Consider the following 13229-nt stretch of genomic DNA (forward strand, 5'->3'; position numbering starts at 1 on the left):
TGGGAAACTTCACACAATCGTGCATGTGTGTATCACATAGCCTTGACTTTGTTGTGTTTTTATGCAATAAATCTGTGTCAATCACCCTGCTCTTATGTTGTATTTCTCATTGTGACCACTGGGTGGGGCAGTTCTACAGTAATGTAGATGGTTGTTGTGTATGGGGCCAAAACACTGGAAGTTAATATTTGGCATCAAAAACACAATTTAGCATTGAAAACAAAACCTGAACTGTAAAAGGAAACAGTGGCATTGAAACATTTGTATTGGAAAAAGTTGTATTGGCACTGAAACAAGTTCCACTGAAAAATAAAACACAGGCAATAAAAAATACAATCTTATTATTATTTTCTTTATGTCTGTCTTTATGCGATATTTTTGTTTTGTTTTTTTATGCTGTTTATGCTTTTTATACTTTTTCAGTGTCATTCATTCAGTGTTGAATTTTGTTCACTCAGACACTTTATTAAAATCTCCCAAAAATTAACACTTTGTATTCATCAAAGTTTACCAGCTGTGTAATGTATACGGTGAAAACTTATCTGTGACATTTACCTGAAATGATGCAGTTTTGACCCCAAAGACATAAACAAATAAAAAGTGGTGGCATGCTGAATTAACAAAGTAACTGATGTGCAGTCTGTGTAACTCAGATTTCCCCCATCATCATTCATGCCAACAGATGATACAGCACACAAATAAAGATACATCAAAGTGTTGAAGTGCTGCTCTCTGGTACTTCACATCTACAGGACTGTTACCTGCTGAGTGTGTATGTGTTTGTTTTGGGTTCAATAATCACACTAGATGCTTCTGTTGGCTCTGTTCATGGATGAATACAGTCTGTTGACACCCTCGACTTCTGCTTTTGAAGAGGGTAAGATGAGCTGATGCTACTGGCCATGATTGTTTCCACCTTGTAATACATCCACTGATAATCACCGTTAGATGCTTCAAAAATCTAGCCCACGTCCACAATATGTGACTTCCACAGAAATACCCAAAATGCACTGCTAAGGGGGTTTCAGACAATTTGCTTCCTCTGCTACTGATCACCCTGATCACTGGGCATCAAAACCACAAAAAAGAAGCCGACAGGTTTGAATCAAATCCAGGAAAATTTAATTATACAAACATCTACAGAAGTAAAAAAGGTGAAAGAAGTTTCAATACGTGAATTTATCTTGTGTTTGTGATGCCACATGCACTTTACCTCAGTAATTAAACTATTGGGTAAAATAGGAAGGAAAATAAGACTTGGGTTGTAATAAAAGAGACTTTGAAAGATATCTACTTGATTTGACTCATTTGGACGACTGAAGCTTCATATTAGCCTCAGATAAACTTTGAAATACATTTTTGCACAGAGGGAGGACTATGGATTTTGTCTCCCATCACTTATATTGTAAATGCATTATGAAGTGATCTTCTAATGGTCAGTATGAACAGGAGGAATGATTACAGCAAGAAAAACATGTTTCAATGTTTATTTCTACACCTGACTGTTTTAAGACAGACTTGAAAAATTGTGAACCCGTCCTTTAAGACCCCTAAATTAATTTACTAAAATCATATCATATAAATAATCTGTGGACAACATCCAATAACAGATTTTTATCCCAACAACAGTCTAATACACTGATGTAACTTTAGAGATTAGATTTATAATCTATCTGTAATCTCAGCACTCTTTACACAGGTGTGGTGTATGTACAAGCTGGTCACTGGTTAATTACCAAAAACATAGTGTCTGATGTGCACACATGTTTAATGGCTCATAAAAAAGAACATGTACATGTTTTCATAGCAGTTTGATTTATTGACAAGTTTTCTATTTACACACACACACAGATTCCGACTATGACGCGGCTGCTGGCAGCGTGACCTGACAGCCTCTATCGTCAGCCTCTCTGTTTACAGGATCAGTCGGGGAATAACAGCTTGGCACGCAGGGTTACAGCTTTAAAGGGAATATCGTGAACACGCAGGGTCAGAGCAGCGTTTGTCCCTGAGTGTTTTTCCATTAATGCTTTAGACTGTTTATCAGAAGAAGTATCTGAATCAGAACTCTGTGAAATTAAAACTTTCTTTGAAGTTTCTTAAGGAGGTAAATAGTAACTTGCCTCATTAATATCAGATGTACAAACAAAACTTTTAAGTATATAGATTGTATATTTGAATGAGATAATAAAAATAAAAATGACATCAGATGTACATTTTCAAACTGTATCAACCGTCACTGTCGACATCAAGCACCATTAATCATCAACTTCATTTCCTAAACAGAGAAGCACTTCATGGTTTACACTGACATTACTACATTAGAACAGTACATAACCATGACATGCAAAGCTGCTACTGCATATTTACACGTTAGGCTGTTATGTATCATGAAATAAAACTAATCAACATAATCATCTGCTAGCTACAGGCTAAAATAATATCCAGTCAAACATGTTCAAGGACTTTTCTTAGTTACAATACAGAAAACAAACCACAGTCCACAGAATAAACAGTCAGCTGTGAGGATTGAGAGCGTCTGTGTCAAACCAGCTGCATTAATCACAGTATTATATCATTGTTAGTTATACTTTATGAAACTGTTTTCTTTCTTTTGGTCTTTACTGGGGAAGACAAACATTGATTTTAGTGTCAGTCTTTCACTTGCATCATGATCTTCTACAGACTGAAAAGCTTTAGCTCCATTCAAACTGGAAGATTAGTGTCTTATTCTTGTTTTCTTTGCTTAGACGGTTAACTTCAGGTACATTAAGTACTTAGTAATGTACAGGAATCGCTCTTTGTGCTATAGAGCCATTCAGCACTTAAATCTGACCTTGCTTCACTTTAAATACAAAGAAAAAGCCAGTAGAGGCTGGCAGTCCTCTCAGCAGTGGGCTGTTTTACTTCAACATATCATACCAATGTGACAAAAAGTGGTAAATATTTACTGATGTTAAAATGCAAAACACTGCAGTGTTAACGTTTTATATAATGGTATAATGTTTTTCTGACTGTCTATGCGTGAGACTACAGTTATCAAGAATCTCAGCCAAACACACTCATTCATTCATTTGGTTTCCTGGCCATAAATATGTCAACTCCCTGTTTCAAAGCAGTCATTCAGACCTGTTTTCTTTAAAAAAATGTGTTTAGTGAGACAGTTTCACAAGGGATTATAACACAAAGTCTGGTTATACACAGGAAGACGACTGTTTTTTCCTTTTTAAACAGACACAATATCTGTGTGCGAAAAAAACAACTATAAAAACCTCTTCTGGCTAAATCCAGCCTCACATGTTCTCCCTTCCATTATAAATGAATGGAATAAAGATAATTTGTACTGCATCTTATAGATGCTCTTAGTTCTTAGGAGCCCTGTTTATTGGATAACTCATATTGATGTGAGATTCCTCGCTACCTCTTTAGCAGCAGACCTCGGAAAACTTGCAGTCAAAAAGCTTTACATTTTTATTCTAACTGGAGATGTTTCCATTGCAAGCATTTTGTTTTAAACATGCTCCCTTTCTGCTACACACTCAAGCGGAGCAATTAGGAAATCCCTGCAGTAGTCAAACATGGTCTGCAATGGCAACCACGGTACGTGAGGTGCTCTTAGTTTCATGAGATCTTCACTCAAAAGAGGTGCGATCACTCTGTTAAAATCGATCACCCTGTTCAAACATTCAGACACAAACGTCCCGTCTCACAGAAAACTGTCCTCAGTGGCGACGAAGGAGAATCCGTTGAAGGCGTTGTTGGAGCCGGTGCTGCCGTTGAGCTCCGGGGTTCGACTCACGGAGCTAGGAACCATTTCTCTGGTGAACTCTGGGTCGATATGCTGAGTGTCAGCTGGGCCTCTCTGAAAGATGAAAGAAGTGTGTAATTGATAAGGTCAAACCAATAAAAACCCTCTTGATGCACAATCAGCAATGTTTTCTGTGGTTCCAGTCATGTTCAGGTGTCAAAGACTTCAACTGTTTGGGTATTTATGATGAGATAAGAGGTGAGGGAGTTACCTGAGGTAAGAAAAACAATTTGACCAAAAATGATAAGAGGAAAGAAAGATTGAGAGAATTTATAAAGTATATAAAGTGACTGAGATTTAGAGAAGAATACAAGAGGGGATTTTATTGGCTGGTTCTACTGGAACATGTGTTGTGAGTGAAAAAAACTTTGAGGGAAGGTAAAAGATTGTAAAAGATATATTTGAGAAGATACACAGATGTCAAACGAGCAAACACAGCTGACAGTGGACAGAGTGCAGGAGCAGGTTTACGATAATATTTAAAAAAAAACTTAAATTAATATTTAAAACTATTTTAGGCCTGAAACAACTCACCACGTTGGGGTTGTAAGGAGGAGTGATTCTCTTGTGGTAAAGGTCGTCCCAGTTGATTGGAGAGAAAAAGGTGTGGTTCTTTATTTCTAACTATGAATAAAAGAAAGAAATGTTATACAAGTGTTACTGTATACTGACATTTTACAGCACTGGCCCTCCAGTTGAAGTTCAGACAAGTATATTTTCAAATTCTATCAGTGGGACTGGATGCAGATCTGTCCTCAGAAAAAATCTCTTAAAAGATGTTTTATACTGTTTGGAGCTAGTTTCCCAAACGCAGATTAAATCTAATCTTCAATTCAAGCAACATTTAATTGAGTTGTCCTTTGAAAAACATCCTTTGTCTCAGACGAGGCTTATTTCTTGTCTGGGAAACCATCTGCTAATGTGCAGCAACAGTTGAAAGACATTATTTTTTTGTAACATAACACACTCACAAAGTCGGCGATGGCCCCGAGGCGTCTGTGCTGGTCCTTCTGCAGAAGACCCACCAGCAGAGAGCAGACGGCCTCAGACTTCCCCGGAGGCAGCAGCAGTGGCTTGTGGAGGATCCCATCGTACATTTCTCCAACGTCACGGCTGTAGAAAGGAGGCTGAAGGGGAGGGACGAGTACAGACCTCGTTAAAATGACACAATGCAGCGTAACATATATATACATTCCCCAAGATATGTCTCCTTATAAGGGAGGAGAAAACGCCTGTTAACTATTCTCAAGACTATGATCACCAACGTCATTAGGGTTCACTGTCTGGATCATGAATGTCTGTATAAAAGTTTATGGCAAACATTTCATAGCTGTTGTGATATTTCAGTGGTGGGATCACTGTCTCATGGTTAAAAAGTGCAGCCACTGATAAATTTTACAAAACGTTGTCTTACAGATATGAACTTCTCAGATGCATGTTTTTGGGCAGCTGCACCACGGGTGTAAATGTCTCTTTGACTAATTGTAAAAATTGTTGTGTATATTCATGGTCACGAGAGGATAAATCATTCGTTTTATTGTTTCAAAAAACTCTTTCAATTTTGGTTTTCACCCTCAGGTCTAAATGTTGAACTAATTCACATGATATCTCATAGTCTTACATAGGGACACGTCCAGAAGGGATAACCCATGAATAAACCACACACACACACACACACACACACACACACACACACACACACACACACACATACCAGGCTGTAGATCATCTCATAGAGCACTGCTCCCAGACACCACCAGTCCACTGTCCTGTCATATGGTTCCTTACGAAGAACTTCTGGTGCCAAGTACTTCAGAGAGAGAGAAAACGAAAAATAAGTTTAAAGAAAGAAAGAAAAACAAAGAAAACTGGATTAAAGAGATGGACAGATTTTCAAGTCAAATCAACTTTCCGACTGTAAATAAACAAGTTCTTGCCATTAATTTCACAACAAATCATGAAAAAAATTGTAGGTGTTAGTCAAGTTTAAACAGGGATGATGCCTGGTACATGACAGATCTGATGACCCTTGAATGAATGAATGAATTTAAATGTATAGTTTTTACTATACATACTATACTATACTTACTTCTGGAGTCCCACAGAAAGTTGAGGTGGTTCCTTCTGGTTCAACACCTTCTTTACACAGACCAAAATCTGTCAGCACCACATGGCCCTGAACACAAGTTTACATCTCAGTCACACAAATACAATCCTACAATAACGACTGACACACAGGAGTCGAAGCAAATGTGTTTGTCTGACTCACCTGAGAGTCTAAGAGAATATTCTCTGGCTTCAGATCTCTGCAGTAGAACAACAACAAGCAGATTATAAAGGTAGAAAGTAAAAACGTGTGATTTGTGAATTTCTTCATTTTGTGCTCCGTCTGACCTGTAAACGATGTTGAGAGAGTGAAGGTAGCCGATAGCACTTGCTACCTCTGCAGCGTAGAACCTCGCTCTGGGCTCAGAGAAACACCTTTCTCTCTGCAGGTGGAAGAACAACTACAGAGAGACAGAACATGGAGAAGATGGAGGGAGAAATAAAAAGGAAATGAAAAAAGAGATGTTAGAAGGGGACAGACGCAACCCTGACACTGAAATAGAATCCATATTTTACTACTGTTTGCCAAAGAATTGATTTTAGAAGATAGTTAAAGATATTATCTAGTATTTTTATGTTATGTTAAAGGAATAGTTCTACATTTTGGGAAATATGCTTATTAAGACATGTACCTCTCCGCCGTTCACGTAGTCGAGGACAAAGTAGAGCTTCTCTGGGGTCTGAAAGGAGTAGTGGAGCCGAACCAGAAATGGGTGTTTCAGACTCTTCAGCAACACATTTCTCTCCGCCATGATGTTCTTTTGCTGCAAAAGAAGAAAGACAATAAGAAGATGGAAACAGAACAAAGGAAGTGACCTTTGCCCCCTTGTTCTTCTCAGTAAAAGACCTTAAATGAGACATTTCATTACCCTCGAACATAAGAAACCTCTTAAAAGTTTATTACAACGATGAGCAGAAATGAAAGAGCAAATGTGCTGAAATCTTATTTTATTTTCAGCGGGTGATTTTCTGAATCTTTCCAAACACAAAATTGTTTTGATGATGTATTTTCTATATTTATAATGTGGTTTGTGGCCTTCGTCATGTTCTGTGTTTCCTATTGCTTTATAACTCTGCAGTGAGGTCTCTGTTAAAGTTAAGGAGGCTCATGGTTTCTGTTTCTTTGGCCTAAAGTGATGTGCACACACTAACACTGATGTGGTTTGGATCAATCAGAGAGCAAATTCTCAACCTCAATCACACCGAAAGGTAGAGGGAGTGAAGCTGAGGACGATGGTGGATGAAGAGCAGAAGGAGATGTAAAGATGTGTCAGAGGAGATAAGGAGGAAAATCAAACCAACAAGGAGTTGGAGAGTCACAAGGGAAACGAGAGCAGAATCACGAGGGAGAAGAGTTTTGAGGGGAGGAAAAGGAGGAAGAGGGGACAAAGCAGTACAGAAGCAGAGGACAGAGAAGAAGAAAACAGAATCAGTTTCTCTTCATGTTAGCATCACCGCCGGGCTGTGTGCAAGGAACTGCACAACTACATTAATCTAAATCCCACAAAAACACCAGTCCTACAGAAAATACATATTTCAGAACAAAGATACCGTAAACCAAAGTCTTTGCACACCAGATTTTTCTTTTTCGGGGAAGCATTTTATACCTTTATCATAGTGGACGACAGTAACTGAGGGTCTGCAGCCAGATTTGAACCATGGATGTTGCGGTTATATGGCATGTGTCTTGACCAGGGTGAGCCCACTTTAGATACTTTATAGGCTGTCTACACCACATTAAAGCTGTTCTCAAAGAGAAAGTCCATTTTCTTTGCAAATTTCATTAGTTTGCGTCATTTTTTCCAACTAAGAGAAAACATTTTTATTGTCTGGTTTTCAGTGGACATTTTTAGTGTGTAATAATGGCCTAAATGTCTCTTCTCTGTCATAAGAACACAAATCTGATACTGAAGCTTTTTTGGGGGAAAAAAATAAATGAAAGTTAAGCGTATTTAATCATCATTACACTCAGTCAGGACACATTTAGAGAATAATGAGGGAACGGTCGTCATATCCAACAGTCAGATGTCTTAATTTAGCATTTAGAAAGTTACAGACGAAAACAAGACAGTGAAACAGTGAAACCATCCACTGTATTTTCTAAAAAAACCCCACATTAACGCGCATAATGAAAGGACTACAGGTGTGTTTGATCAGATAATCTTGTTGTGTTGTCGGACAAACACAGAAGTGGCCCTGTGTGTTTTTCTTCTCAGAGTTGTAAAAACTGTCCTTTGTACAGAACAAGCTGCAGATTAGATAAGATTCAGATCGTGTTGCTGGGTCCAAACACTGTTTACTAATAACACTCAATGATACTCACACACACACACACACACACACACCTTTCCTCTTGGCTCGCTTTGAGATATTTTCCACCTTTATCTATTTCAGCCTGGATCATTAAAGTACTTCAAAATATACTTGTACCATTTACAACCAAATCTTCAGTTTGTAGTTTTGTATAAGTTCATGTACAGTCGTTGCAGGTTGTTGCTCATAACAGACTTTGTAGAAGGAAAATAATAAATTAGGCCTAAAAAAGGAAGAGCTGTGATTAAAAATAGACGAGTGTGACAGAAAGTGCAGCACTGGGACGGCGGAGTTCACCTCTTTTTTCTTCAGGATGACTTTCTTCTGCAGCACTTTGACGGCGTAGAATTTGCTGTCGGCTTTGAGCTTGGCGAGCAGGACCTGCATGGAGGTTTGTTTGTTAGTGGTTTGTTTGGTAAACATTCTGCGCCACCATCTCGACACACCGCCGTCAAGACGTTACAGCAAAACTATGGAAACAGATGAGACTGAGAAATCTGAGAGGTGAAAAAGAAAGGTCTGAATGAACAATTAGATGATTTTATGTAGAACCAGAAACCTGCCGACAAAGGAAATAATCATATTTGTTGTGTTCTTTATGTGAAACACTCCTCTAGTGTTTTGCTGTTCCAGTCGCTGCTTGATGTTCAGGTAACCTTAAGAGGCCTCAGTGGAGTGTACAGTTAATGATTCATGAAGCAGGCAGCACATTTTGATCAGACAGTAGTCAGCAGGTAGACTCTCTCTGACCCTGTCTGCAATGTCAGCAGCAGCTCTCTCTCTCTCTCTCTCTCTCTCTCTCTCTCTCTCCCTCTTTCTTATTCTCTCTCTCTTTTGTCTCACAAGGTCATCACAATAAAACAGCTCCAGTTAAATAAATCCACCCAGAGCAACTCTTTATCTATATGACTCACTATTAATTCCTACACAGTTTACACAACACAGTTTATCTTTTAATGTCCTTAATGTCAGTCCGTGTCACAGAGATCTCGTCCAGTTTAAACCTTTTCACTAAACTGAATGAGTTACGACAAGGAAACAGCAGAAAGAAAAACACATGGAAAAAGCCAGATATACATATATATACAGTATAAATAATTGTTTCTGTGTTACCTTCCCGAAGGTCCCTTTGCCAATGACGGCCAAGAAGTCAAAGTCAGTGGGCCTGGCACTGAAACACAACAGAGTCATCTATTAAATGTGTTGTACTGTCTGACAGAGAAAATTACACAATAACCTCTGAAACACACTCTATTTATGACAATTTAGAAATGAAAAGCCATCAGCAAAAAACAAAGTTATTTGTTAGAAGAGGACTTTTCTTTCTTGACTCAGTAATAGTTTGTTGTAATAGTTATAATAGTTTATTATTGCTGGATTTGCAGCTGATATGTGAAAATCCTCTGTGTGTTAAATTAAGGAGAGCTGTATGCTGGTGAGTGAGAGCAGAGCTACTGACTGTGGGTTTGCTGAAGGTCCCAGATTGACGTCATCATGAGGAGAAGATTGAAGCTGGAAGACAAATAAAAGCAAAACAAGTCAACCAAAAGAAACTCAAAACAAAGCAGAAAACTACACTTTTCATTCAATATTTGTAGTATTTAAGTAAAGGCACATAAACCATGAATAACTGACAGGAAATGCGTTCAACAAGTTCATCCTTAATGATACACACTATGTATGTGTTTTGATGCGTAACACAGAATAAAAAACTCCACAAGGCAACTTAACGTAAATACATCTGAAAATGTTTTTTACATGTGAAAACATGACAACACTGAAATACTGAAAAATTAGAAAACAGCAAATATCGTTCTCCTGTTTTGGTTGGTCAAGTGTTTTCAGATTTTTATGCTATTATTGATTTGTGAAAAGCATCATTCTGGGTGTTAAAATCACTTTGTCCACTGGGGATCGAACCCCAAAATTTTGAGGAGAAGACTTTTTTTGTCGTTTTATTTTTTTTGTTCAAGTTAAGCTACTGTGGTTAAGTGTGAACATGGCTTCATTAAACTGGTTAGAAATAGCTCAGATATCAACAGTTAAGGGGAGAGACATTAAATGGGCAAATGCAGCCGTCATTTTTATTTTGAGACTAAATGTTCTCCATAGACCGGAGACATAAAGCAAAGCCTGAAGATAAAAACAGGATCATCTGAGTCACATGGCCTCAAACTGCAACCACAGAGCTTCTACTGTTAGATAACTGTTAGAGATCATTTGTTTAATACATTTAATGCATTCCAGGTTTGTATTTTAGATATTTTAGATAGCAACTGTATTATAGGTGTGGTGAATCCTGACATGACATGTTGTTGGGGGGCAAAAATCAACCACACCCAGAAAACCGCACCATAACCAAACAAATAAATCTCCAGGATGCATTTCTAATAATAGTTTGTTCACAGATATTCGTTAAACAAACAACCTTTTCTTATAACTGGAATTTAAACAGTAAGCATGTGTTCAGGCAGATCGTCTGTCACATGGTTAAACGAGCCAAAATAAAATAAAATGAAAGCATCAACTTACTGATGAGTACAAAGACTTAATTTTCACTCACATTACAATGTGCCATGGCTATTATCCATTCCACTTCCACTGACACCCGGCATCAGTGTTTGACAGACCTGAGAGGAGAGGACAGATATTGGGGGTCATGGTGTCAGTAGTTGTGCAGGATGTGGTGAACGATTAAGGATTTAAACCATCAACCTTTTCTCATTTGTCAAGCTCAAGTCATGCCCTGACTCAGAGGAAATTGCTCCCCGCCCCCGTCTTCCGTTGTGTGTGTGTGTGTTTGTGTATGTGTGTCCGAATCAACTGCTGACCTCAGTATGACAACCTGAGGATCCAGAGAGGCTGGTAGTTCTGGTTTGAAAGGATGCTGGATCAACAGAAATACAATGAAGGACATTATGTATATCATGTGTGTGTGCGTGTGTGTGTGAAGGGACTGTATCAGTGAACACGTTTATATGGTAAATATTGTTGTGTTATTCTCATATCTGTCAAAACATGCAGGATGACCAAGGTCTCTCTCTCACTCACACACACACACGCAAATGAAACAAAAGTCCCAATTAATCAATCTTTATCATTGTCTGCAGGAGCTTCAGGTCTATTTATACATTTATAGGCACAAAGATGACAGAGGTTCAATTTTGACAGTTCATTTTTCTATCAGACTGTGTTTAATTTTATAAAATCAAGATGCAAAGACATTTTAAGGCGACACAGAGCCATGTAGATTAATCCAGTCGTACCAATCCAGAGATTTGATCCCAAAATGAGCTCTACCTACTAAAAACCTCTGACCACACAGAAAAAAGATTCTGATAACATAAGAAAGTTAATCTGTCAACTTAACTTCAACTTAAAGTCAAAATAACAGAGAGCAGAACGAATTTAAGCACCTTTAGTTTTAATTTCCGAACATTAAAGCATAATCTAACACTCATTTTGGATCTAAACGCTTGATTTCTCAAGAGACTCTGCTTTGTTTTTAACATTGTAAATTCCTCTATAGGCTGTTGTAACTTGTTTCTGTTCCCTACAAAATTAGTGTACAACTTAAAGTTTCCTGCTGTACTAATTGTATATCATTTGAAATAGTACATTTTACCAAGTTGTTACCATATTTATAACAGTGTTTCTACATTGAGATCTAGAAAACAGCTGATTGACATATTGAATATAGGAGGGTAAAAGCATCCTCAGTGTTTTCCTCTGCAGACTTACTGCAAGATGAAAAAATAAAATCCACTTCCTAACTGAATTGATCTGAAACCTCACAGCAAAGGAATATTAATAAATAACGTCACAGAGGAAAACAAGGAGGACATGAGGAAGAGCTCCCATGAGGAGCAGGTTAAATATAATGATATAATGATGTTTTGATGTGTTTTTAAACATTAGTTATCTTTCACAGGCAAGTAAAACTGCTATTCTACCAACGAAAGTCATGGAAAACCTCCTGAGGCAAACAGCTGCTCTCTGTACGAAGGTTTGTTCCGGTTTGTTACGGTGATTTGGTGTCCTCTGAATCACTAAATCACCGTAAACTCCAAAAATCTGCACCAGATAAGTTTAAGCTCACCCAGCTCTCTTCCACAAACTCGAAACCCTGACAGAAAAGAACATAATTCGACAGACTTTTTCAAAAGTATCCTGCAATAAACCCTGTAGGAGTATTTCATTATTAGAGCCAGAGGAGACACAAATCAAATATAAACACACATGCGGTTCTCAAACACTCTCAAAAATATAACTGGAATATTACTTCTCATTAAAGGAGAAGAAAATAATAATGAATAACAGTGAAAGGCATCGTTAGGCTAAAATAACAGAGACATAACCAGGAGATCAATATCCTGAGGTCACTATAAACTCAATGAGTCGCTCAGATATCTCATATATAAGTTTACATGTTCAAGTCTCTTTGGAAAATCACAAAAACATGAGAATCTACAACATAAAAAACAGAAAATAATCTCTGTAAACTGTCTGTAATTTAGTAATAAACAGGCTCTATACAGATAATCCGGGTCATCAGTGTGAAGTCCGTACAGTTTGCTCACCTGTGTGCGGAGGATGAGGAGTTTGGTGTGCAGGCAGTCTGCTGGGTTCAGGACTCTGAGGAGACTAAAAACAGAGAGCTGTCAGAGCTGCAGGAGCCTCCCAGCTGAGGCTGATCTGAGGTCAGGGTTTTTATTTCATTTTAGACGGTCACACAGGAAGGTCGACTTCAAGAGAGTGAATCATTGATGAAAAGTGACTGAGTTTAAATATGAGGCGGAGCAAGGTTTCAGACTGTCAGTGTGTGTGTGTGTATGTGTGTGTGTGTGTGTGTGTGTGTGTGTGTGTATGTGTTTGTGTGTGTGTGTGTGGTCAAGGTATTCCTCATGTTGTGGGGACTCGCCTCCCTTATGGATAAAAAAGCAAGTCCTCTTAACGTAAATCATTCATTTTAGGGTGAAGATTTAGTTTAAAGTTAAGGTTA

At 38.1% G+C, this 13229-nt stretch overlaps 1 protein-coding gene across 1 annotated transcript; it reads right to left on the reverse strand.

Annotated features, from left to right (window-relative positions):
- Positions 1 to 1815: 1815 nt before the first annotated feature.
- sgk2a (serum/glucocorticoid regulated kinase 2a) lies at positions 1816 to 12857 on the reverse strand. The gene is made up of 13 exons (XM_042409428.1): positions 12808 to 12857; positions 10791 to 10857; positions 9687 to 9739; positions 9341 to 9398; positions 8525 to 8608; positions 6547 to 6678; positions 6203 to 6315; positions 6078 to 6114; positions 5898 to 5984; positions 5523 to 5618; positions 4780 to 4935; positions 4343 to 4432; positions 1816 to 3862 (listed from the first exon to the last, which is right to left on the reverse strand). Exons 2-13 carry the CDS (start codon positions 10803 to 10805, stop codon positions 3707 to 3709), a joined length of 1077 nt encoding a protein of 358 aa, XP_042265362.1. The 5' UTR covers positions 10806 to 10857; positions 12808 to 12857; the 3' UTR covers positions 1816 to 3706.
- Between the last annotated feature and the right edge of the window lie 372 nt (positions 12858 to 13229).

Source organism: Thunnus maccoyii, chromosome 4, assembly GCF_910596095.1.
Source record: "Thunnus maccoyii chromosome 4, fThuMac1.1, whole genome shotgun sequence".
Taxonomy (NCBI): Eukaryota; Metazoa; Chordata; class Actinopteri; order Scombriformes; family Scombridae; genus Thunnus; species Thunnus maccoyii.